Source organism: Mus caroli, unplaced genomic scaffold (genome assembly GCF_978045245.1).
Source record: "Mus caroli unplaced genomic scaffold, Mus_caroli_1 scaffold_13, whole genome shotgun sequence".
Classification (NCBI taxonomy): Eukaryota; Metazoa; Chordata; class Mammalia; order Rodentia; family Muridae; genus Mus; species Mus caroli.
In genome coordinates this window covers 77,057,166-77,081,709 of record NW_028227268.1, presented here as the reverse complement: position 1 = coordinate 77,081,709, position 24,544 = coordinate 77,057,166, and the positions used below count along the sequence as shown (strand labels likewise).

The 24,544-nt window shown below is 47.9% G+C and overlaps 1 protein-coding gene across 5 annotated transcripts in view; it reads right to left on the bottom strand.

Moving 5' to 3' along the window:
• Cyfip2 (cytoplasmic FMR1 interacting protein 2) overlaps positions 1 to 24,544 on the bottom strand; it is a 119,241-nt gene that overhangs the window by 13,483 nt on the left and 81,214 nt on the right. For all 5 annotated transcript variants that reach the window (XM_021175633.3, XM_021175634.3, XM_021175636.3 and 2 more), the window contains 5 exons: positions 16,486 to 16,629; positions 15,031 to 15,121; positions 13,769 to 13,899; positions 916 to 988; positions 16 to 110 (listed from right to left, as the gene is read on the bottom strand). In XM_021175633.3, coding sequence (XP_021031292.1) covers positions 16 to 110; positions 916 to 988; positions 13,769 to 13,899; positions 15,031 to 15,121; positions 16,486 to 16,629 — 534 coding nt within the window. The remainder of the gene's footprint in view (positions 1 to 15; positions 111 to 915; positions 989 to 13,768; positions 13,900 to 15,030; positions 15,122 to 16,485; positions 16,630 to 24,544) is intronic.

Below are 24,544 nucleotides of genomic sequence, written 5' to 3'. Positions count from 1 at the left end.
ATATAGGGTTTGTACCTGAGGCGTCCCCAGCCGCTCTATCAGGGGAACCAGGTGAAGTGGGGCATATTTGGCCTCGAGGCGCTTCATCCGGACTTCCAGGCGCTCCCCCTCTGTGGATGGGGCAAAGGAACAGAAAGTGAGTGTGTGGTGGGGGTGGGGAGGTACTTCTCAGAGGACACGATGCTCTCACTGTGTCCCCAAACCTGGATAGAGTGTGCAGAACTTTCTCCTTGGTTCTGGAGACTGTGATGAGAATTCACCATGAGGGGTTATCTCCTTATGTGCTTGGATCAATAACAGACCGTCTGTCTAGTGAAATGGTGAAGTCCTTGTCACTCAAGAAGTTCAAGGCTAGACTGAGCGACACAGTAACGCTAGCCTGGAAGGAAGAAGGCTTGGATAGAGGAGGGGACAGGGAGATCTCGGGGCTTGCTGGCAGCCAGTCTCAACAATACAGCGAGCTCCAGGTTTAGTGACAGACCTTATCTCAAAAAATAGGCAAAGAGATCAGATAAAGGTACCCAATTGGAGTGCCATTTCTAATTCCTTAGTGATTACACAGGCATCCAAAACATTATGTTCCTCCCTGGATGACTGCAGTCTGAGTTGATGGGGATTAGGAAGTTAGCCTAGTATAGGGGAATGTGCGAGGACCTGAGTTTGAATCTCCAGAAGCATATAAAAGCTGGACAGAGCAATACACATCTGTAAATCCAGCTTTCTTATGGCAAAGATAGGAGGTGGAGACAGGAGACTTCCTAGACGTTTGCAGGTCACCTAGCCTGGCACGTGGAGTGGCGAACTACAAAGACCCTCCACGTGCATCCCATGGCACACGTGTCCATACTTAAACCAATATAAGTGGGCATTGACTCAGATCTAAGAAGGCTGTCGCTGCTGCTGGCGGTTTCTTACCTTTGATGTAGACTCGGGGCAGAATGTTTTGGAAGGGTGCAGCATGGAGCAAATCACAGACTTCCTCCTGAGACTGCAGAGACAGGGGGAGAGGACGAGAAAATGACTGTCACATTAAAGTAGAATTCATTCCTAAAATCTCAACCCCAGTTCTGCCGGCTCTACTGCTCAAGTTCTGGGTATTCTTGTCAGCAATGTGACCCTGGTAACTTACTGGTTCTTCAAGTCTAATTCTCATCAAAATGAGGACGGATTGGATTCTGGTTCAATGGGTTGTGAGGACCGAGAGAATCCACAGCCTCATAGCGCAGCTCATGAGAGCCCAAACCATTTTTACCATCACCATATGAGGATTTTGCTGAAGGGTTGGAGGAACAAATGAAGGATGGAAGAACCAGACAACACTGAGGGCTCTCTGGCCAGCTAGCTTAGTCCAATCAGAGAGCCACCTTATCTCAGAAATAAGGTGGACTGCTCTTGGGGAATGCCATCTGAGGATCATTTGTGTGTGTGTGTGTGTGTGTGTGTGTGTGTATGTGTGTGTATGCATGCACGTGCATGTGCGTGTATTTTGGTCAATCCTGCAGTCCACTATCCAGAATGGCTCTAAGCAAAGGTCTATGTCCCTGGATTAGTTTTCATCACATTAGACACCAGTCAGCAAGAGAAGAGAACCTAGAATGTAGGCTTTGACAAGCTATGCACAAAAGCACACTTACACACAAACGGAATTCTGTACCACAGGAATGGGAGGCCATAGTCGGTTAAGGCTAAAGGGAAGACATGGCTAGCAGACTTAATTAAGGACTAGCCTCTGATTGCTGATTTCAGGGCAATGTTGGGGAGCAGTTGGAGAAGGCCTCTTTACTGTGTCTTCCCCTCCTTTCTTTTGTGGGTACCACCATCCATCCATCCATTCACCCAACAGATATTTATAAAACACCAGCCACGGTTCTAGGCTATGCAGATATGATGTTGGACAAGTTAGACTAGATCTTTGCTCTCATGCCATTTAAATACCTGTAAAGACTTGTGAACACAAAGAAAATTTCAGATAGTGATCACTCACGAGAGGGACCGAGAAGGAGGTGAGAGTTAATTTGGGTCACTTAGAAACACCCCCAGGAAGGAGCAAAGGCTGAGCACAGGAAAGACATGGTGGAAGCTAGCCCCATAGACTCAGCACCAAGGCTGTGGGAGACCAGCAAGCTGGGGTAGAGACACAGTGGGATTCACAGTACACACTGCACACGGTCCTAAATGGTGGGAGCAATGACATCATGTGGGCCCAATGGCATGGGCCAAGTGCAGACTGTATTCTCAATAGAGAGGAGATATTTAAGTTATGGCAAGCATACATCACCCAGTTATAACAGTCTTGTCTTTTGCCCTTAGGGACGTCGCTAGAAGGCTGCCCACTGTCTGAACCTCACATTCTGCTCCATTCCCGTGGATAAACTGATCTCAGGAGCCACCTGAGTGCTCAGAGAAAGGAAGAGAAGGCTGGAGATGAACAACACAGAAACTGGGGTTATTTTACAGGGGAGACTCTAACTCTTCACAGGAGATCAGGGCACTTCCTTTTCCCACTCCGAAGCCCTCTCTACCCAAAGCTTGCAAGCCAGAGGCCTAGGGAATCTTGGACGTGGGTATCCTGCTTGCCTGTTTTCTGCTCTGCAGTGCTGTTTGGCCAGGGAGGTTGAGAAGGCAAGTACGGGAGTAGCCTTCTGGCAGAAGTAGGAAGGTCCCAGAGGAGGAGTTAACTACCCATGTATATAACGAGGTGGCTACACACCTTGTGTGGGAGATACTTGCTTGCTGTTCATTAGCTGAGATCATTGCTACAGATAGAAACAGCCAGTGGGCACAGACAAAGGCCTGTGTGAGAGACAGAACAAGCTTCGATTGTGGAGCCTGGGCTGACGGCTGGCTTCTCTCTCCTCAGATCACTATCTCAAGGCATCTATCCGGAACCTACCAAGCCACTCCCCACGGGACAAGGTCCTTTCCGGGACTGTGAATCCCACACCGCAGTGGTCCTTATCCGGTGTCCCTGGCTCGGTGTCCGCCGTGTCCACCACAGAAGCTTTGCTCTTTTCTCCAGCATGCTCTTGAACCCACCTCTCTCCTCTACTTAGTGAGTTTCATTTCTCTCGCTTTCAGTTCCAACATCACCCCCTGAAGGATACTTCTGGGAGCCCCTTGCCTTCCCCCGCCCCCGTGCCACTAAGCATCCTTTAAGAATCATATTTGCTCCCCTTTCAGAATTTGAGCTCAGTCTGTATTTTATATTCCACGTGACTCATGAATACCTACCTCTTACTGGAATCCAACCTCCCTAAAGTAGAGATAACCTTCCTTTATATATTGGACTGCATTTTTCGCTACACCACCAAAAAGATGAGCACTATGCTGGTTAGGTACCAAGTGATTAATAATCTCAAAATAAAGCTGAAGATATGGGGGTTGTGGGTATTGCTTAGGTCAGAGAGTGCTTGTCTAGGTCCTAGTGCTTGGTAGGTGGAGGCAGGAGGCTAAGGAGTTGATGGCCATCCCCGACTACATGCCTAGTCAGAGGCCAATCTGGACTACAGGAAACCCTGTCTCCCTGTCTTACTTTTTTCTTTTTAAGTCAGGTATGCAGACATGTTAGAAACAGGAGACATCCTAGACTCTCTTGAGTTTGGGAGTTTGGGACTTCCTATGTAAGCCTGGAAGTTTCTTCTCTATTTTAAAATCAAAAGCCTCTGGTCTCTCCTGATAGATAGGAGTGGTGTTCATGTAGGTGTGCTGCAATCAGTATTTGCTTTTGTTTTAGGCTATACTTGGGGCAGGTCACAGATGCAGAACAAAACATAAATATTATTTTCTTAAAAAGAACACACTGCGGTGATAACACAAGCGCACAGGTTTCAGGAGAGGGAAGAAGGCAGTGACGCTTGTTTCTGCTTCCTAACTGTGATTGTGCTCCTGACCCCCAGCCCCAAGGGGTCATGGCTTTCAGGTGGGAAACCACTGCTCTAGAGGCTTCCCAAGCATCCACTGCATTTTTTTTTCAAACCTAGCAAACTGCTCCCATTTCTGCAGGGCCCACACTAAGCTGCAGAATGAACCGTCCAGCCATAGCCCGTGCTTCTGATGCAAAGCCAATCAATGACCCTGCAATCACCGACCAAGAAAGAACCTCCTCAGAGGGGCTGTCCTATGTCTGGGACTGGCATATCATGGGACAGGAGAGGTCAGGGAGAAGAATGTCAAGCGCGGAGGATTAATACCATCCAGGAGATGAAAATCCGGTCCCACACACTGAGCACCAGGATGGAGGCCAGGCAGACTCAGTAAAGCCTCCTTTCAGCATGCTCCTGCCTCAGCTCTGCCCTGAAAAGGGGCAACCCTCGGAGGAGTTAGGTTTGGGTATTTCCCCCTATTGAACACCACAAGAAAGAACTGGTTTGTTTGTTTTTCCCTGAAACCCCCTGAAATGAAAGGCAAGTCATGTAGCTGTGACCTGCGGGCAAACAGAGGCCAGCAGAAGGTTCTCTTGGGACTGCCTGTAGGCCCCACATGGCCTCTTTCTAATCTGGATTGAACAACTTCACAGTTCACTCGAATTTTCTTGTTCTTGAGCTGACACTTCCTGGTCAAGAATGAGATAGCTGGGGCAGAGTTCAGTACTAGCTGAGGCCCAAGTTTTACAAATGAGATAAAAGAACAGGCTCTGAGGAACAGGCTACCAACGAATCCACCCATGGGGTGGAGGTGGCTGGGAGAAAGACAAGTTTTCCTAACTTCGCATCTGCATCTTCCTGCTGTGTTGTAACTACCCAGGACCTCTTTTCCTAACTTGTTTGATTCCTCGTTGGTTTTCTTTCCCCTCCTCCAATGCTACAGGATGAATAGCCTGAGACAGTCCATGCAAAGTCCCCGGGGGATAGTTTGTCACCATGGTTGTGACTGTTCTGAATCATAGACAAAAAGCCAGGTCTCACTGCTACATAATTACCTTCAACATCAAACACTGAGATCAGCTAAAAGTAAAAGACTTCTCAGCAACATAATATATATAATCAAGGTCTCATTTGATTTAGCTTTTTAAGTCTCATTTTATAGCTTTTTTTTTAAAACCATGATGTAAAGTCTTTTGTGTGCATGTGTATTTGTGTGGAGGTCAGAGTACAATTGTATGTGTGTATGTGTGTGTGTGTGTGTGTGTGTGTGTGTGTGAGATGATGTATGTGTGGAGGTCAAAGGATAACGTCAGATGTTGGTCTTCACTTCCTAGCCTTAGCCACTGGATATTATTGAATGCTGCACACACCAGGCCGGCCAGTCCCATGAGCTTCTGGGGATTCTCCTGTCTCTGCCTCCCATCTCATCATTGTCGGACCATCAGGGTGGCTGATGTGTGCTCCTGCATCCAGTCTCTGGGGATCCAAACTCAGGTCTTCATACTTCTCCCACTTGTACCTTATTCTCAGACCCATCTCCCCAGCCCCCAGAATGAGTTTTCTAAAGCAAGAAGCGACTTTACAAAGAGAAACGCTTTGGTATCAGAGCAGGTGCCAAAGTCAGTAATGCAGAGCTGGGAAGGCACAAGAGGAGTCGGAGGCCAGCCCTGCGTATACAGAAAGACCCCTGTCTCAGAAGAGAAAGAGTCAATGTCGCCTCATCTGGGGACTGATGACCATTCTGCTTCTGCACACGTTGCTAAGGGCGGAGCTAACAATCACTATCAGGATATCTGCATGGGCCAAGCATCACACTAAAGCGTATCATTCCTGGGATGCCCGCTAATGGACTGTGGTGAGGGAGGCCTACAGAGCTAACCGGACCCAGGCCTCCCGTACCGGACCCAGGCCTCCTGTATAACTATTTGCTGTTAGCAGAATTAAGTAAAAGTGAACAGGCATTTGGCGTCAGGATCCAAAACTGATTTACTGTAAGGAACCCACATCAAAAGTCTTCAAAGGGTCTGTAGGTGAATTCTCTGCAGCTCTCTGCTTTAACATTTTCTTTCCCTATTATATTTCATTTAAAACGGAGGGACCGGAAGGACTTCTGCCAAATGCCCAAATCCAGTATGTTTGCAATGTGCTGAGTCTTTGAGGCAGAGGACTCGGCTTCTCTTGGCTAAAGCAAATCACCAAGATTCACTGTGCTTGTATTTAAAACGTCCTTGTGACCCTCATGATGTCAGATTTATGTGGAAAATGGCATTTGACTCTAGCAAGCTCTGCTCCTGGGTTGAAAGTGACCATTTTCAGCTGATTTCCTAGAGAGAATCATGAGACCAATCTCAAAAGAGTGTTTTCTTAAGTAACATCTGGCTTTAAGTCTTAAGGCAATAAAAAGACAAATTCCACTCATGTATTAAGGTGGCTGTCTTTGTCAAGTATGCTTGAAGAACTAACTTAGCGAATGAGGCTAAGCGCCTCCCACTACCCCCATCTGGACTCTGGCTTTCTGGTATGAAGGGGGCTCAGGGCCAGGCTTAGCCAGCCAGCAAGCACAGCTCTAAACATTCCCTTATATGGACACACATGTTGTTAGTGTGAGTGTTTCCTGAAGGGCCTGTGGAACAGGCCAGAAATCAGGCTTCCCACACCCACCACGACCCTCTGCAGTGAAAGTATGAGCAGTGGTTTCAGTCCTCATTTGGGTCTCTATTTGTGGTTAAAAGTCCACCCAGAACATGCCATGTCTGTTTCTGCTGCTGCACAGACTTCTGGGTCTCAACAGCTCTTTGCAGTGTAAACTAAGTCTGCATTTTGTTGTGTCTCCTCGCCAGGGTAGGCTGCATCGTGGATACTGTTTTCTCCCCTGCCTCTTCCGACTCATGTCCTAGGTGACACTCACCTCTTACCCTCCCCATATATGCTTGGCTGTCAGGGGAATAATAGAATTATCACCCTGGCTCAGATTTATGTCTGATCAACAGGGAAAGACCTGAAGCCGAGACACCGTGGCCTACAAAGCAATGTACAACACCAGCATTTTTCCTTTTGACAACCTGCGGGGTGAAGTCTTTGTTTGGAACCAGCCTGCGTGGTGACACCTTTCTAACTTGTGCTGACCTTTAACTTTCCAGCCCTCCAGATAATATACATTTAAGCGTGCAAACATTTCCTTTTAAGGAAGACATGACTGTTTGCTGCAATGCCTGGGAAAAATCAAGCATGGAAAACAGAAGCTGAAAAGCCCTCTTCTCTCTCACTGCTGTCTCTACCACCCTCGCAGACTTCCAGTCTTCTATGCTTGGCTCGCCAGACCTTTAAAGCTAACAGAACGACCAGTTTTATGGGTGAGAAAGGCTGGCCTACAAGCATCTGGAATAATATTCTTCAGGAAGCGAGCGGTGGCTATCTTAACACAACACTGTGATTTCTGTTTAGTTTCTGCTTATCTGGGTTTTTCCGACTGGGAATTGACTTCAATCGCCCAATGAGAGAAAACAGAGAGAGGTGAGCATGGGCAGAAACAGGAGGCAGAAGGTCACACACGGGGCTGGCTCACTCACGGGGCTGGCTCACTCAACTGCAGACTGTAAAGCCGACAGCCACCCAGCCTTCTGGACTGCAACCAGCTCCTTAACTAGCTTAACCAGCTCCTTAACTAGCTTAACCAGCTCCTTAACTAGCTTAACCAGCTCAGCTCTGCAGATGTCCTTGTCCCTTAGTGGGTGGCTTTTGCACTCTGAACCACACCTGGATCTTGGCCCATCTCCTGTGCCCATCTCCCAGGGACATCGGCACCCTCAGAATCATAATGTTTTATCAAAAGACATCTGTTCTAAATCTAAAGGTCTGCTCACAGAGAAAAGAGATGCCGTTAGCAGTTCACAAAGATGTGAGGAAATCAAAGCTCCCTAACATGTCTGAGTGAGAATAAAAATTAACCAGTCTGGGAAATTGTCTGGAGTTGTCTAGTTTCACCATCTGCAAAAATAACCTGAAGTTGCCCTAGATAAGGTACTCTCCATAGGGTCAGGCAATCTCTGGAGTCAGTCTTGTTGTTGCTGAAGAAGACGCTACTGCCACCTAGTGGATGGAGTCAAGAACTGCTGCTTGGCATTCTGGAAGGACAGAACAGGACTCCAACAAAGGGTTATCTGGTCTCAGGGCCAGCAGGGCTGAGGCTGAGCCTCTGGTCTGTGTCTGATTCAGTAAGCTGAGTCTGGACTCACTGTAGGAATAATGCTCTCAGCAACAGACTGTTGTGACTGTGGCCCACTGCACTGCAAAGACAGAAGTAAGCAACAGCTACAGAAGTGGATGGGATGCTTGTCACACAGCCTGTGTGTACGTGTGCGTGTAACACAAAACTGGCTGATGTGTAATAAGAACGTGGGAATCACAGAGTCATCACTGGGGAAATAGGAATCACCAAGTTGAGGGAATGGCAAAAGAAACAGATTCTACTCAACAGCTGTTCAGAGCCTGCTACAACCAGTCATCAACCGATACTTGGTAAACAATCAAGTATGGCGTGGTGCTCTACACCTGTGATCTCAGCATCCAGGAGGCTGAGACAGGAGGATCTCAGGCTTGCGACCTGAGACTGTGTCAACAGTCACCATAGCATTTGGCCTGTACCAAGAAGGAAGACATTATTTCAATATAAGACCAAACAGAATTAGAGTTCTATCTTCTTCTAAACACAGTGTGAATTCCAGATAATGCACTCTGCGGTTTGTTTCACCTTGAAAGGCTAAACCAACCACAAAGGGGGGAAATGGACTTAGCAACCTTAGCAACAGCTTGTCCACAAAAGCCCGCTACACTCTATCTACTATGCCTAGAGCCATAATATGTAGACAACACCTACAAACCAATGGGGAAGCCGGAGTAAAGAGTTCACAAAACTCTTAACAGGATTTTACCTAAGAGGGGGTACAAATGACCAACCACACACAGCAAGGGCTTGGTGCCCTTAGACCTATCAAAACCACAGTGAGATGCTGGGATACGCTCGGAATGGCTGCAATTAAATACAACTGCCTACCTAAGACATGTCCAGTGTTCACCGCATCTAATCCTCAAGAGTACCCGATGGTCAGCAGCCCCAAATGTGCACACTGCTAGTGACAAAATGCCCCCATGTAAGTGAAGAAGAAATGGTTTCTTTGGGCCCACAGTTTTGGGGGTCTGAGTTCACTATGGCAGGGAAGGTGAGCGGCAAGGCAGAGAAGCCTGTATCATGTCATCCAGAGAGCAGAGAGAGAACACACCTGCATGCTTACTCTTGAAAAGATTTTCTTTATTGTGTATGGGTGTTTGCCTGCATATAAGTGTATGTACATCATGCTTGCAGTACCATCAGAGGCCAGAAGAGGGGGCCAGATACCTCAAAACTAGAGTTACAGATGGTTCATGTGGGCGATGGGTGATTAATTATTGAGCCATTTCTCCAACTCTATACACCGGCCCCAATTTTTCCTACTCACATCCATAGCCCACCATGGTGCCACTTACATTCAGGATGAGTCATTTCCTGTCATCCCTCTAGTTATGTCTTATAGAAATGCCCTTCACAGACACAACTGGAGGGTGTGCCTTGCTCACCTCTTAGGGCTTCTAGACACAATCAGACTGCAAGTTACGATTAGCCACTAGCATCCAGTCGCTCTAAAACAGACTATTTAACTCACCAACTAACACAATGAGAACCGTCTATAATAAAAGCTGCACAGAAAGCATTGGACAATAGACATGGGACAGGAAAGGAGAAATACACGACATAATTCCAGTTAGATGAGCTCCGAGGAGAAAACCAAGCTCTGGGGGCAGAAGTCAGACCCATGGCGGCTTTGAAGGTACGTAAGGTGGCAGAGAGAACTGCCTACCCCATGGTGACTGCCCTGCTTCTAGACTTGGTGGTGGTGGGGTTACATGGGCTTGGTGCTTATAAGGGTATTCACGGAAGATTTACACACGTGACTGTACATGTTCCTTAAAGACCCCATACAACCCCACCAAAGAGAAGAAAGCCAGGTAGATGATCCTTTACACTCCTACCTCAGCCTCAAATTTGAGACCCATACCACGTAACTTAATGAAGAAAAGACATCCTTTCCAATGCACATACTTTATACTTTGAAATGAAAGCTGAATTACCGCCGTCGACTGGGAAAGGTGGGCCACGGGTAATACAGGAAGCTACCTGAAGCTGATTTATCAATATGACAGCCATGACAAGTGAAAGCTGAAAATCTATTAGAAGGCAGAAAGTCTGGCAAGAAACATGGCAACAGGATTCTCCCACAACCCCCGCTGCTACTGATCATTACCATTTTAAACCGATGTCCAGGTCAACACTAACACGCCAGCAGGATTTCCAAGTATTAAGCCATTCTTGGTGTGGCTAGATGCCCCATTGACCTCTGCCTCTCTTTCCTGAAATCTAGGGACAACTGACTGCTGATCACTAGGTCTGATTAGTTCCCGTTCATTCCTTAATGGGTTATTCTACAGGTTGTTTGTTTTACAACTTGTAACCCCACATTGCATTTATAGACTTGCATCTTTTTTATTTTATTCTACACTCTCTCTTGTGCTCAAGGTGAGCACTACTGCTTGACCTTATTCTTGTGAAGGGCGTTGGTCTCAGAAGAATGGATGGCCCGGTTCTGCAGCTCTTTCAGGGGAGGTCATTAGCCTTCCCCTCCCTCCGTCTTCCTTCCTCTCCCCATCCTCCCATCCCCTCCCACACCCACACTAACTCTTTCCCTTCCTCTCCTCTTCTCCTCCCATCCTTTCTCTCTTTGCCTTTTTAATAGGGACATTTGATACACCACTTACATATTTAACTTCCACCCTCTAAATTCAAAAGGTTCTGGAACCCCCCATGCCCTGTTGTCAACCCAGCAAGCACAGAATAGTCGGAGATCTCCCCATCTGTCAGAGTAGAAACGTCTTGAGGAGCATGACTCCTGTCTGTGTCACCCCACTTTGCCCAACTGAGTGTCCTTTTGCCCTTAGCAACAGATCTGGGAAAGATATTTCCTCTGGAGTTAGCCCACAGTGATAGCAGCCTCTCCTGTCTAAAGTGAGGGCTCTCACAGCTTCTGAACGTGGGAGCTCGCATGTCTGCTCTCCCCACTTCTACCTCCTCCTGGTGCTCTCCAGGCCTTGATCAATTTTTGCTGCTTCTCCTTATGACTTCTGAAGGCTATGTTGCTATAGCAACCCAGGTCCACTGATCCGTGTTAAAGAACCTGTGATCAGGAAGAGGAGCCATTAGCTGTCTCTCCAGAGTCCATTTACAAGAGAATACAATTACTTCCCAACAGAGGATGCTCCATAGTGCCATTTAAGAGCCTCTGGGGCAGCTAGGATCTGAGAGCAGCTGAGGGCCTCAAATTAGGGTAAGGACGGACAGCATGACATGCCAGGCTCACCTGGGATGGCACAGACCTGTGAATGATCTTCTCTGCTCCTATACTCAGCCCTCACAGTGACTGCTCCCCCCCCCCTTCCATGGACCCAGACTGACAATAGTCATGCCCTTCTCCTTCACTCTGTCCAGTTGCTGCTCTCTCCCTGTGGCCAACAATACCCTTGAAAAAGTCAGATCCCCCCACCCTTCACAAGACCCCAACAGCTTCCGCCAGTGTCTTGTGGCCAGAGGTTATCTGCTGCTTGGCTGTCTCTTGCACTCAGCTCCTGCTTGGCCTTTCTATGCCTGGATGCTTTCTGCTCCTTCTAGATAGCGAGTCCTATCATCTTAAACAGCATATCTGCCCCATAGTTCCTCCCCATCCCTGCTGGTACCCTGCTCATGGGCTTACAGAGAGTGTCCCCCCTATGTGCATCTCATGCTGTCACCTTCTCGTGAGATCTCTGCTTATGTCCCTTTTCAGAAAGATGCCTGACTCCTGTTTGTGGCTGCCATCTAACCCCCGGAGTGGGCAGCCGAACAGTCAGCGAGTCAGCTCGCAGCAACCTACACTTTCTGTGTAGGTGGAGGAGATGCCCAGAGTGTTCCAGTGGACCTAAGAGTTACATAACCCCACATCCCTCCATCTTCACGGTGGAGCATTACTCTCTTCCCTCCCACTGCACCAGTCAGTCCACGGGGGAAACGCGTGGGAACGACCGTGGAGAGCCTCTGGGTAAGTCACATGCGTAGAACAGGGCCAGGGATGCAGATGACCCACTAGTCAGCAAACGGGACTGGTCCCAGGCTTCCTGAGATGTGTCTACACAGGTAGGCATCCTTGTTTCAGCTCTTAGGATGGTACTGTTGCCCATCAGTACACCAAAGCACACACCACCAGGTCCCAAGCTCCCTCAGTTACCCAGTACCTATGACACACTCCAGAGCCTTAGCATCCAGGCTCTTCCAGCCTCCTCCCGAGCCTAAACTCCCTCAGGCCCACAGGAGTCCCTCCCTCCCTATCCTTCAGTGATGTTCTCTGTCTCCCTCTTTTGCTCTTCCTCTCCCTGCCTCCATCTTCCCCCTCTCTGTTCTCCCACACCCCTCCTTTCTCTATGTCCCCCACCCGGCTCTGCTCCTGACTTGTCCAGTCTGCTGGGCGGGCTCTGTCTGCTTCTCTCTCTCTCTCTCTCTCTCTCTGCTCTAGACTCTTCCAGATGCTTCTGGCTGTTCTCTCATATCTACAATAAAAACCTTCTCCTTCCCCTACCAAGGAGTGTTCATGTCAGTTACACACACACATACATACCCCTGGCTAATTTTTTAGTCCCCCTCCCCCCCACCGCCACCCCATGCTTGCCCCTCACAGCACCATAGACATTATCACTATTGTTTCCATGGCAACCAGGGAGATACCTTGGGAACTCACAACCTCAAAGTATTTTCAGCTACAACTTTATGGTGCAACTGAGCATGCTCAGAGGCATTTCTGTCTGTCACATTCATTTTTGCATTATCCTCTCTAGGGATCAGAGAAAAGGCTCAGCAGTGAAACATACTGGCTGCTCCTGCAGAGGACCGAGGTTTGGTTCTCAGTATACACAAGTGTGCTTACAATCTTCTATAACCCCAGTTTTAGGGGATGTGATGCCTGCTTTTGGCCTATGAAGGTATTGCACACATATGGTGCGCACACACACACACACACACACACAAAATATTCACTTTTTAAAAATCCTTGCCGGGCGTGGTGGCGCACACCTTTAATCCCAGCACTCGGGAGGCAGAGGCAGGCGGATTTCTGAGTTCAAGGCCAACCTGGTCTACAAAGTGAGTTCCAGGACAGCCAGGGCTATACAGAGAAACCCTGTCTCGAAAAACCAAAAAAAAAAAAAAAAAAAAAAAAAATCCTTTTATACACCTTTTAAAATCATGACCTTAAACATGCCCAGGAACAGTCCTTAACTGGGCATGCTCCTAAATATGAGGACTTGTGCATAAATATGTATAGGCTCCTTGGATAAAATCCCCACACTTTCTTTGTTCATGGAGAAATAGCCCTATGGTCCCCTTGCCTGCTGTAGCTAGCAAGCTCTTGCTACTCTTGGTTGTGACTATTTTGCCCCTGCATTCAGCAAGACCCAAACCTGCTGCACCTTGCACAAGCACACACAGGATGCAGGCAGAAGCTGGCAGCTGCCACTCCTCCCCAGCACAGTGCTGATTGGCTGGCAGTGTGCTTTGCAAAAGAACAGATGACTGAGACCTGGCTGCCTGCTGTGAGGACTGGGTCTGACCAGTGAGGGGTACAGCCAGCCCTGGCGCCCCGGTCTGAGTGTCTCCAGAACCTCTGTCCCCTCTGGACTTCTGACTTCAGGAACGAAACCATACTTGTCAGGGCTGAAGCCTTGCCATCTGGGTTTGTGTTGGGGTCCCTCCAGCTTGGGTACACCATGGTTTCTGTGGGTTTAGGACTTACCAGAGCTTGCTCTATGAGGAGGCAGAACAGGATGGCGTTGCCCACCTCTCGGAGGCTCTGGAACACGTCTGTTTTGAGTTCTGCATACTCGATGATGTCCTTCAGTTGGTGGTGGAAGAACTCCAGGATCCCTGGCAGCCACACGGGGGAGGGGAGGGCATCAGGGCATGGATACCGGTTAGCCAGGTTTACGAGCTGTGACAACTGAGCCCTAGACTTAGCAACCACCAACATGTCAGGGTTAGGGTGGGGTGCCATGGAAGGATCAATACTAGAGAAAGCTCAGGAGGCTGACACAAATTTGGAGCAAAATAAAACAACCATAATCCTAAATGGACCAGCTGTGGCCCAGCTGTTCCTTAAAGGGACCTGAATTTTTAAGGGAAGATTGTTATTTTTAGGTCTTATCTATGGAGTTAGGTATTCTACCTATGATACCTCTTTTATTACTCATCATACTGTCAACTAGGCATTGTCATCCTTTTCCAGATGAGGTTCAGAGTGGGTAAGTGACATCCCCATAGTCACACAGGCAGGAAGTGGAGCAGCTAGACTTGTCCCCCAGAGCCTCTCGCCTTACCCTCTTCCTGTTCTCAATCACAATCAAGTGGAAGATTATGTCTTAACTTTTGGAAACAAAAAATATTAGGCACCAGATGTATAGCTTCTATCTATTCCCATCTTGAATGTTTAAGACAAATACCCATTTCCAGCCTCAGTTTATCTATGCTATCCTGGGGTACCCACCTCCTCTAAGTAGGAAAACAAGAAGGCCTGCTAGAGGTGTTGAAGACCATGTAAATTTTGTCCTTCACTGTTTAAACCAGTGGCTCTCAGCCTTCCTAATGCCGAGACCCTTTAATACAGTTCTTCACGTTGTGGTGACCCCCAATCACACATTATGTTTGTTGCTACTTCATAACTGTAATTTTCTACTATTATGAATTGGAATGTAAAGGCATATCTGTGTTTTACAATGGTCTTAGGAGACCCCTGTAAAAAGGTCATTTGACCCACAAGACGTCGTGATCCACAATATGAGAACCCTGGTTTAAAGGCTTTTACACTCACAGTGTAACTCCAGCTGGCCAGTGGGCATCCTCAGAGAATCACTACCTCTTCTTGACACAGGAAGATACTACTGCTCAAAGGAATTAAAGGCACAGCCAGAGATGTCAGCTACCTGGCAATTTAGAGACTGAAACCTGGAGAAGGCGGGGCCCTGACCGACCTCAGGTGAGCACTCCTTTCCATCCACCCACCTGGAGAGCCGTACTCGTGCCGAGGCAAACGACAGATTTTCGGCATCACCTCTATGAGCGTCTTCACGTACTGTAGGATGGTGCCTTGGAGCTGCAAGGTAAGAGTGCAGATGGATGAGCTGGTGTGGGCTAGCCCACTGCCACTCCGTGTGTCTCTGGGCTGAATGTAGGGCACAGTGGGGCACCAGGTTACCGTTGAGACTTGTGGACAGAGTGTTTAAAAGAAGGAGAATATTCCCTTTTTTCTTTAAATAGAAAAGACGGAGTAGACTTTATGACGGATGTGGGATGGGATGCTTTTCAGGGTCGGGGATGCTGAGGATATGAAATGTAATGTAGGCAGGGAACTGTGGAGATAAATGTATGTAATCTAATTTAGGCATGGAAAAAAAATCACAGCACATTCCTCTTCCTCCTTCCCAAGACATCTTTAATCTATGACAGCATTTCCCCCTTTTACTCTGATCTTGGCAAGGTAGTCCTTAAGGACTTATAGCTTCTCAGGGCTGCTTCTCAAGAGCCAGACAGAGCGAGTGAGTTTGGTTCATTCTGTTTACGGTTGGTTGTAAGTTGTTTCTCTTCAGGAGCTCATGTTTGGGCCCTGTTTCAGCGGCACGGCAGGGAATTAAATGAAGGTTCAGATGGCTGTACTTGGGGTTTGCACAGAAGGTGGGTAAAGGGGTACAGAACCCCCTGAGAGCCAATGTAGTATTGGTTGTTTGTTTTGAAGGATCTCATGTAGTCTAGGATGGCCTTGAACTTGCTACGTGGCTGAGGAGGACCTTGAACACACATCCCTCCCAGATGCTGGGATTACAAGCTGGTATCACCACAGCAACCCTCTCTATGGGGATACCAGGGACTGAACCAGGGACTCTGTATCTATCAGGCAAGCACGATACCGAATGAGCCACACACCCAGCCCATTCACCCTCAGTCAGGAGAGCATAGCTGGGCAGAATGATTCTGAATGTCAGAATCAGGATTTCTCAGTTTAGGCAACAGAAACAAGGAGTAAGTTCTGAGCCACAAATAGGGAGACAAAGGTACAGATCAAGGTGCAGCTAAGAGGGGATGGAGAGATGGTTCAGTGGCTAAGAGCACTTGCTCCTTTTGCTAAAGCAACCACATTCGGTGGCTCACAAATGCTTGGAACTCTGGTTCTGGGGGAGATCTACCACCCTCTTCTGGTGTCTGTGGGTACTGCATGCACATGATATACATATAGGTAGTCATACATACATATACATAAATAAAAATAAAAGCTATGTTAAAGGAGATATAAAGAAACACACCAGAAGATATATAGAAATCACCAAGAAATAAGGACCAAGGACTCTCCAGGGTGATGTCAATTGGCAGAGTCAGTGCAGCTGAGGTTCGTTTTTCAGCTCAGAAAGCCAATCCTGTGCCCAGCTATTGAACATCCGCAGCAGCACCCAAGCCTTTCCTTACCAAGCTCTTGACGATTTTCAGCAGTTCCTCCATGACCACAGCGATGCCCTGGTAGCCCAACAGTCTGCAGATGGTCTTGAAGTGAGGGGGTCCCACAAAGTTCCGGTAGGAGCTATAGATGTGGCTGTAGGCAATGTTGAGAGGCTGGGAACAGAGGTTGGTACAATGTAAATGAGAGAGGCCCTAATGGGTGCTCAAGGGGAATCCTGCAGGCATTTTGCTGCTACCAGGGCTCCCTCTCTGAGACCTCTTAAACACCTTTGCAAAACACTGGTGCTGGAGTGAGATGTGGCCAGCGACTAGAGACGAAGCAAACGTCAGTAGTTTGCTGGAGGGGCTCTGCCCGTGGAGAAAGGATAAGGGGTCCCAGGTAAATATCAAGAAAACAAGGAAGCCTGCGACCTCTAACTGTCCCCAGACAAACGGAAGCTTCTCTAAATCAAGACACAGTCTGGGATAAAGTGGCTGCCTTTCTCCCAGAGGTGACTTGGTATCTAGAGATTGGATGTGAGTTAGATAATAAAGACTAGCTAGCTGACTGACCACCGCCTTCTCTGCTCTTGGCCATTTCTATCTATGAGCTGAGGAGCTTTGGTGATGGCTAGCCCTGGAAGTCAGGAGATTGGTGTCTGAGAACCCAGGAAAATCAGCAGGCATTTTGAGCCTTGCCTTCCCATTCTGTGAACGATGGGTATTGGGTTATATTACCAGTGTCAAAACTTTCAGAGCAGCAGGACAGATGTCACAGGTGCCCATTCACAGAATACACACAGTAGAGCCTCCAGGCTGGATACTGGTAGGGAACCCAGAGCTCTGGCCTTGGACCACCACCATCTTATGGCCCCTGAGGGAAACTCTAACTGAATCAGAGTTTAAGAGACCTTTCAGAGCTAGGTGTGGCTGTTATGCATCCTATTACTTAGGAAGTTGAGACTGGAGGATTGTGAATTCAAGACCAGCTTGGGCTACATAGTGAAATCCTGTTTGCCTAGCATGAACAGGGCTCTGGGTTCTATCCTGGCACAGTTGGTAAAGACAGAGGTGATACCTGTCTGCCTGAGAATATGTGGCCAAAACATCAGGTCCTACACTGGTGTTTCTGAAACACGGCTACGTGGCAAGACTCATGCCATGCTCTGCGGGGCTTGCTGTGTATTTTTATCCAATGCACACAACAGAGAAGGCAGCTAAGGCTCTGGGGTAGTTAGTCAGCTTCCTACTCAAGGTCACACAGTCCCTAAATGGCTAAGCTTAGACCTGAAGCAGACATGGCTGACTCTGACATCTATGCACTTGCCTCTCCCTCTGTTTTAGGAGTTGAAATCAGCTTCCTGTGATATTCATTTTCTTACCTGTTATTAAAAATCTTGTGCATAGCATGCCAATGAGAAAGCTGAACCTGATACTCTATTAGCTGATGTTCTTTGTTAGTTGGTGTAGTTAGAAATTCTACACCGATTAAATGGCAACCATTGGAACGCATGTGGAGGCATGCAGGAGGCACACACTCCCTCCTGAGTCATCGGGAAAGATTTAATTAGGTTCAGCCTGTGCTCTGAGTTTAGTATCCTTTCTTATACATGCATTATCCTAACCTCCATAAAGTGAACATCACAGTTCTTAGATTCTTTCACATTCGGGATATGTGAAGCTGGGATACAGTCAGTGTTCCCATCGGTGACCTGGATGCACGCTAAACGGGAACACCCACTGGTCTGCGTGGTGAGCTCATGCCTGCACACAGGGAGTCACGCAGAAGAGAAAGACCAGCGTTCTGCACCGAGGATCTGGATCTATTGCAGCAAACTGCCTAAACCCAGGAAAGGGCCTATAGCCTACGTCATCTCTAAATGCGCGGAGTGGTTTGTGTAGGGAGGGAAATCTCTGCGTATGATGTCCACTGACATCATGCTGACTTCTGAATGTGTGTGGACTGTGACTGCATAAACCCCGAGTCAGGACATGCGATGTAATGTGCAGACTAAGCCTATCTCAGTGCTTCTGTAACAGGCAACGTTAACCAGCAAGTGTGTGGAGGGGGCTGTGAGGCACACACACAATGCTAGGAGGTGTGATCTGGTTCAGGGCCCATCACCAAAGCCTTACTCTGTATTCTTCTGGCTTCTTCACAGTGGAGGAGCGCAGTGGTAGAACAGGCTTGACTGGAAAGGGGCAGGGACCTTTCGAAGGAGATAGGGAAGCGCCACATCTTGCCTGGGTGGCTTGATAAGGTTGTTAAGACTCCGGAAACCATGACCTGTGTAAGGAGGAACCTGCTGCTGTGTCCCTCTCCAATGTACACACTGAGCTCCTAACCCCCAAGTGTGATGGCATGAAGAGCTGGGGACTTTAGGTGGGTAGAGTCCTGGTGCATGGGACTTAGTGTCTCCAGGAGAAAAGACGGGTGAGCTTGCTCCCTCTCTATGCCATATAATCGAATGCCCATTTGCAGACCAGACCTTGCTCTGCCAGCACTCTAGTCTATGATCTTGAACTTGGACTTTCCACGCTCAAGAGCCATAAGAAATACATACTTGTTATTTTGGCCAGTCTATGGTATTCTTGTTATTACAGACCAAACAAAGCCAAGTACATTTTACTATATAGAGTTACATCCCTGTATGAACGTAACAAACCCCCCACTTTTTATACCATAGCCTAACTTACTTTTCAAAGATTAAAAGGCAGACTGATGCTTTGAATTTTCCCCTGCAGCTTTAGGATACTAGGGAATACTAGAGGACAAAGCTTCGGCATGCTCATGGCCAGGGAGACACGTGACAGAGTTCTCGCCTCATCCCAAGAGTCTCCTCACTCATACTCAGGGATTCTGGGCTTTTCTTATGATCCTAGGAAAACACACAGTCCTACATCTCCAAAGATCCCATGAAAGGAATCTCTGCCTCTGCATAGTAGGGATGTTTCAGATGGATATGGGGGAGGGGAGTTGTGATGTTTGTATATGCTTGGTCCAAGGAGTGGCACTATTAGAAGGTGTGACCCTGTTGGAGGAGGTGGCCTTGTTGGAGCAGGTGTGTCACTGTGGGTGTGGGCTTTAATACCCAAGTCCTAGCTGCTTGGAAGCCAGTATTCTACTAGCAGCCTTCAGATGAAGATGTCAAACTCTCAGCTCCTCCCACACCATGCCTGCCTGGATGCTGCCATGTTCCCACTATCATGATATTGGACTGGACCTCTGAACCTGTAAGTCAGCCCCAATTAAATGTTGTCCTTTATACGATTTGCATTGGTCATGGTGTCTGTTCACAGCAGTGAAACCCTGACTCAGACAGTAGCGGTGATGGAGTCAGCTTATTCTTTTGTTCTATTTGAATCTCTATCTTCATTCCTTGAGACTTCCTGACAGGCCCTAGGGTAAGCACAGTTACAGCTAAGTTTAAATCCCAGGATCCTTGTTTATTATTATTTTGTGAGACAGGCTCTTGGTATGTAGCTCTGGCTTGCCTGGTATTCACTATGCAGCCCATATTGGCCTTGAACTTACAGCATATTCACCTGCAGCTAGATGGACTTGAAAAAATTATTTCCGATCCTTGATTTCTCCTAAGAAGATGACACTTGAAGTTTAACAGGTAAGATACATAGAGCAGTAAGTGAGGTGCCATGGGCGCACCTGTGGAAACTCATTAATCTTACTTCAGCTGATAAAGACTAAGAAAGTACAGCATCTTGCTCAGCCCTCTCCCCTGAGAAACTATGGCCACAGTGGTAATTCCCTCAATATGGACAGGTTCAATATGAGAGGTCTAATTTCCCATACCATACTGTGTATCCTGCAAGGGTTAGGACAGAAATCAGAGCTGGAAGCAGCTGACAGAACATGCCTTCAAATGCAGATTTGTTCCACATTCAAACCATCACCGAAGTAGGTACTGCCCTGGACACATGGGCAGCCCTCGCCCTGGGAAGGAGGCTGGGACAGAGGCGCTCAGTCGCTCCCTTCCAAGGTGTCATCCCCGCTGCTCTCTGGCTAGGAGCTTGACATTTTTAGCCACCTCTCAAGCCTCCTTCCTCCCCGAGGACCTCCCAGTTCCTCCTAACAGCTCAAGAAAACAGACTTTCACGTATACAGAGGCTGTTCAGCAAGCCTTCCCGATTTTAGGCAGAGGAGAAACACTTTGAAATTATTGTATCACACAAGGGTTAAACAAAATGCCACACACTCCCCCAACCCATTTGGTGCACTTAGGAGGTCTCTGGTGCCAATCCTATGTCAGGCTAGACGGGAAGTTTTCTGCCGCCACAGCAGAACCAACGTGAAATCTGCAGACTTCCATTCCACCTCCTAAGTGAGCAAGCTCCACTCCCCATCCCCAAATCCACCGCATGCAACGGGAAACGCACACATGCAGAATAGGACATGCACACACGCACCCCCAAAGGGCACCCCTCTGACCTGCCGGCTCAGCAGAAGGCTGGGCCCTATTGAGAATATGTGGGAATAGGGGAGCCTGGGCATTTTCTGACGTTCAGCAAAGAAAAAACAGGAATGCAGTGTGACTCGGGACACTGGACATTAGCCATTCATCTCTCAACTCACCACTCACTGTTTCCATTCACTGCTTACTGACTGACTCAGGCTAAGACCGAGGTCTGATGGGAGACTAAGCAGACATCATGTAGCCCATGGGAAGTCAGATTTGTTTAATGGCATTTTTCTTCATTTTATGTGTCATCCTATGTATGCATATGTACGATGCGCTAGCACATGTCCACGGTGAGCGTGTGGAGGTCAGTTTTGAACTTAGGTCATCAAGGTTACGCAGCAGGAGCCTTCACCCATTAGGTCATCCCGATGGCCTACCCACAAGACTTTAAGAAAAAAAAAATGCTGAGTTTGGTGTGTGTGTGTGTGTGTGTGTGTATACTCTCTTAAGTATCATTAGCAGATAACTTCTACAACAAAACAGAACCAAACAAAAACAACCTTGGGGGACTGAGGTGAGAGCAGGGTGTGTAAGGCCAGCCTAAGCTCCAGGAGACTGGAGCTCTATCGAAGTCCAAACCAAGCCAAACCCAAACCCAAACAAACCTGACATTGACCATCTGCACCTCCATCTCTCGTCCGATGGTGGGCATCACCAGCTACTCCAAACAGTGAGATCTATTGTACTGCTAACCCAGTTTGTAATGACGTTGCATCTCTACTCTCTGGAATCACTATGACTGTTTTCAGAGAGCCCAAGAGGAGTTAAAACCCATCCTTACTTTCTGTTTGTGTTGTGGTTTCTCTTGTGGGTGCCAGCTGTCCACAAAAAAAACCATGAGCCTCTGATTAGGGCTGGAGAGCTAGTTAGTTGTAGCTCTGTTCCCTAAAACCACTGCAGGGCAGTATCACAGGATGTAGGGATAACACGCCATACCACCTTTGACAGGAACATACTTCATGGGACAGATCCACCCAGTCACAGGTTCAGATACCTTGCTAGAGCTTGCGCAAAGCACTGATTTGCCTGCCTGTCACTTCTTGATGTTTAGCTGTGGGGCTGGGGCTCCATCCAGCCTCGAGTTCCTTCCTGGTGTTCTCTGTCCATGGGTTGGCGAACCCAAAGGAGTTGCTGGAGAAAGCTAAAGAAACCACAATCCTTTCTCTCTTGAGCCATGAGCTAAGTGCTTTAGAAAAGAGCAAAAGGAGTAGAATCTCCCAGCTCCAAGAGATCACACCCATTCTGTCCCACGTGGAATGTCAGATGACAGAGTTGATTTCTGGAGGAAACTAAAGCCACACCTAACCCAAAACCCTTTCTTTATAATCGGCACTCATTTGACGACACAAAGGCATACAGAGGTGTCCTTCTTCTTGGCTAGGGTATTTTTGATTTTAGGACGGTCTTACTATGAATTCCTGGCTAGCTTTGAACTCTCTGTGTACACCACACTGGCATCAAAATCACAACAGACCAGCCTTCTTCTGCCTCCTGACTGTTGGGGTTAAAGGTGTGTACTAATATACCTACATCCTCCACCTTGTAACTCCTTCATGCTGCCCAGCAGGTTTTCTGTGGCCACCATAAGAAATGACTATAAACCCAGTACCTTGAAACATTTTGGTGGCCGTGAATCCAAAATTAGCAGTTCTGGTCTCCCACTGAGATTTAGCTTGTCTGCATTCCTCCCAAAGATTCCAGCAGAGAATCTGTCACTCACCTCTGTGTGGTGCCAGGACCCCTATTTTGTGACCACATCTCGCCTAGATTCTCAGTCTCCCTTTCACAACCTCCTGCTAGGCTATTCTCTTGTAAGGCCCCCTGGGACGCTCCAGAGCTCACCCTGACAATGCAGGTTCCTCTGCCTGTCCTAAGTTCTCTCATTAATCACACCTGCAAAGACTTTGTTCTAAAACGGTAAGAGTTCCAGGATAAGGACCATCTGTCTGTGGGAACCATTACTAGCTGCAACAGCTGGCGAGGTAACACCATCTCCATTTAGAATAGGAGACTCCAAGTCCATGTGGAGACAGGCAGGTGCAGCTCTAAGCATAAAAGCCTTGCCGGAGGAAGCCATGCTGTGGAGCCCAGGGAGGGAAGGTGACTGTGCCCTTGTGAGGCTTTTGGATAGTTTTTTTCACCTGGGCTGGTTGGTGTCAATAGCCTAGCTTGGTTAAGGTGAGATGTGTTGACATCCAGGCTGATGAAGATGGATCCAGTTGGCTGGAGAGGTTTGGACCCTCTGGACAATGACCTAATGAGGATGTATTGGAAGAGTTGGATGGAGTTCCTACGATCAATCAGTTCATAGCTGAGGTAGAAGCGGTGCGTAGCTAGTGATGAGCATGCTAACAAAAGGTTAGCATGCTCATACCAACAGTTTCTAAAAGCTGGAAATATTGGGAAGTGGTTAAACGAGCGAGTGATCTGCGCTGACATCTGTATCATTCCGAAGGCAGCACTATGATATTGTAGAGTTCAGGGAAGAGGGTTTGAAAGAATCCGTTCATATATTCGCTCTGATGACATCCTCCTGTGTGGTGGTTCTGAAGTAGGTGTACTCAGACTCCAGACAGAGCACAGGATGTTCGGAAGAGAAAATGCTTGCTGGCGGGTCCCCCAGTGAGCTGCTGACTCTCACAATTTCCTCAGTTACATTCAGGCAGCTGTGCATTCTCAGCAGGGTCTCTCAGGTCTTTGCTTGTCCGTTGTCATTCTGAAATCCATTGGGCCTTTCCCTGTCTCTCTACCTCTCAAGAGATGAGAACATCAAGGCAAAGCAGGTGGGGGTGAGGTGGAAACCTGGATGCAAGCAGTGCCACTGGCTATGGGGGGCCAGCCAGGAGCCCAGACTCTGACCGCCTGGCCGAGGCTTGAAGCACTGATGTCCTGTAATCTGGCTGGCTCTGTGAGCGTCCAGTCAGCCTGAGTTTCCATCTCTGCTGTGTTTGGTAGTGATGGAAGACTCATGTTGTCATGTGAATACAAAGAAGCAAACGGGGAGTGTACCACGTGATCCCAGGGGTTATTTCTGAGTTGTGTGATACCTTGAACCTTTCTATATTCTTTCATCAACAAGTGATGCGCCAGAAAATTCGAACCAACCATGCTGACTGAAGGGGGAGAAGCGAGGCAGTGCATGCAACTGGTGGTGTGAACCTGGCTTTTGAGGGCCTCAAGACAAAGCTGCAAGTCACAGAGAAGAGTATTGACCCAGTGGCCTTTTTCTAATAGCCTAAACTACTGTTTCCGATCCCAGCTCGTCACAGACACGGACGCATTCATCAGTACCAGAAAGCAGGCAGTGTGGACATCCCTGCTGCATCCTTGAGTAAACCAAGGCATGACAGAGGGAGGGAATGTGTCGAAGGCTGCACATCCAGAATTTGCCTCTGAGCTGGATATCCAAAAGCAGCGTTTCTCAATCTGTAGGCTGTAACAGGCTGTGCATTATCAGATGCCCTGCATATTGGATACTTATATTACAGTTCATAACAGTAGCAAAATTACAGTTATGAAGTAGCAATGAAAATAATATTATGGTTGGGGGGTCACCACAACACGAGGAACTGTATTAAAGAGTTGCAGCATTAGGGAGGTTGAGAACCACT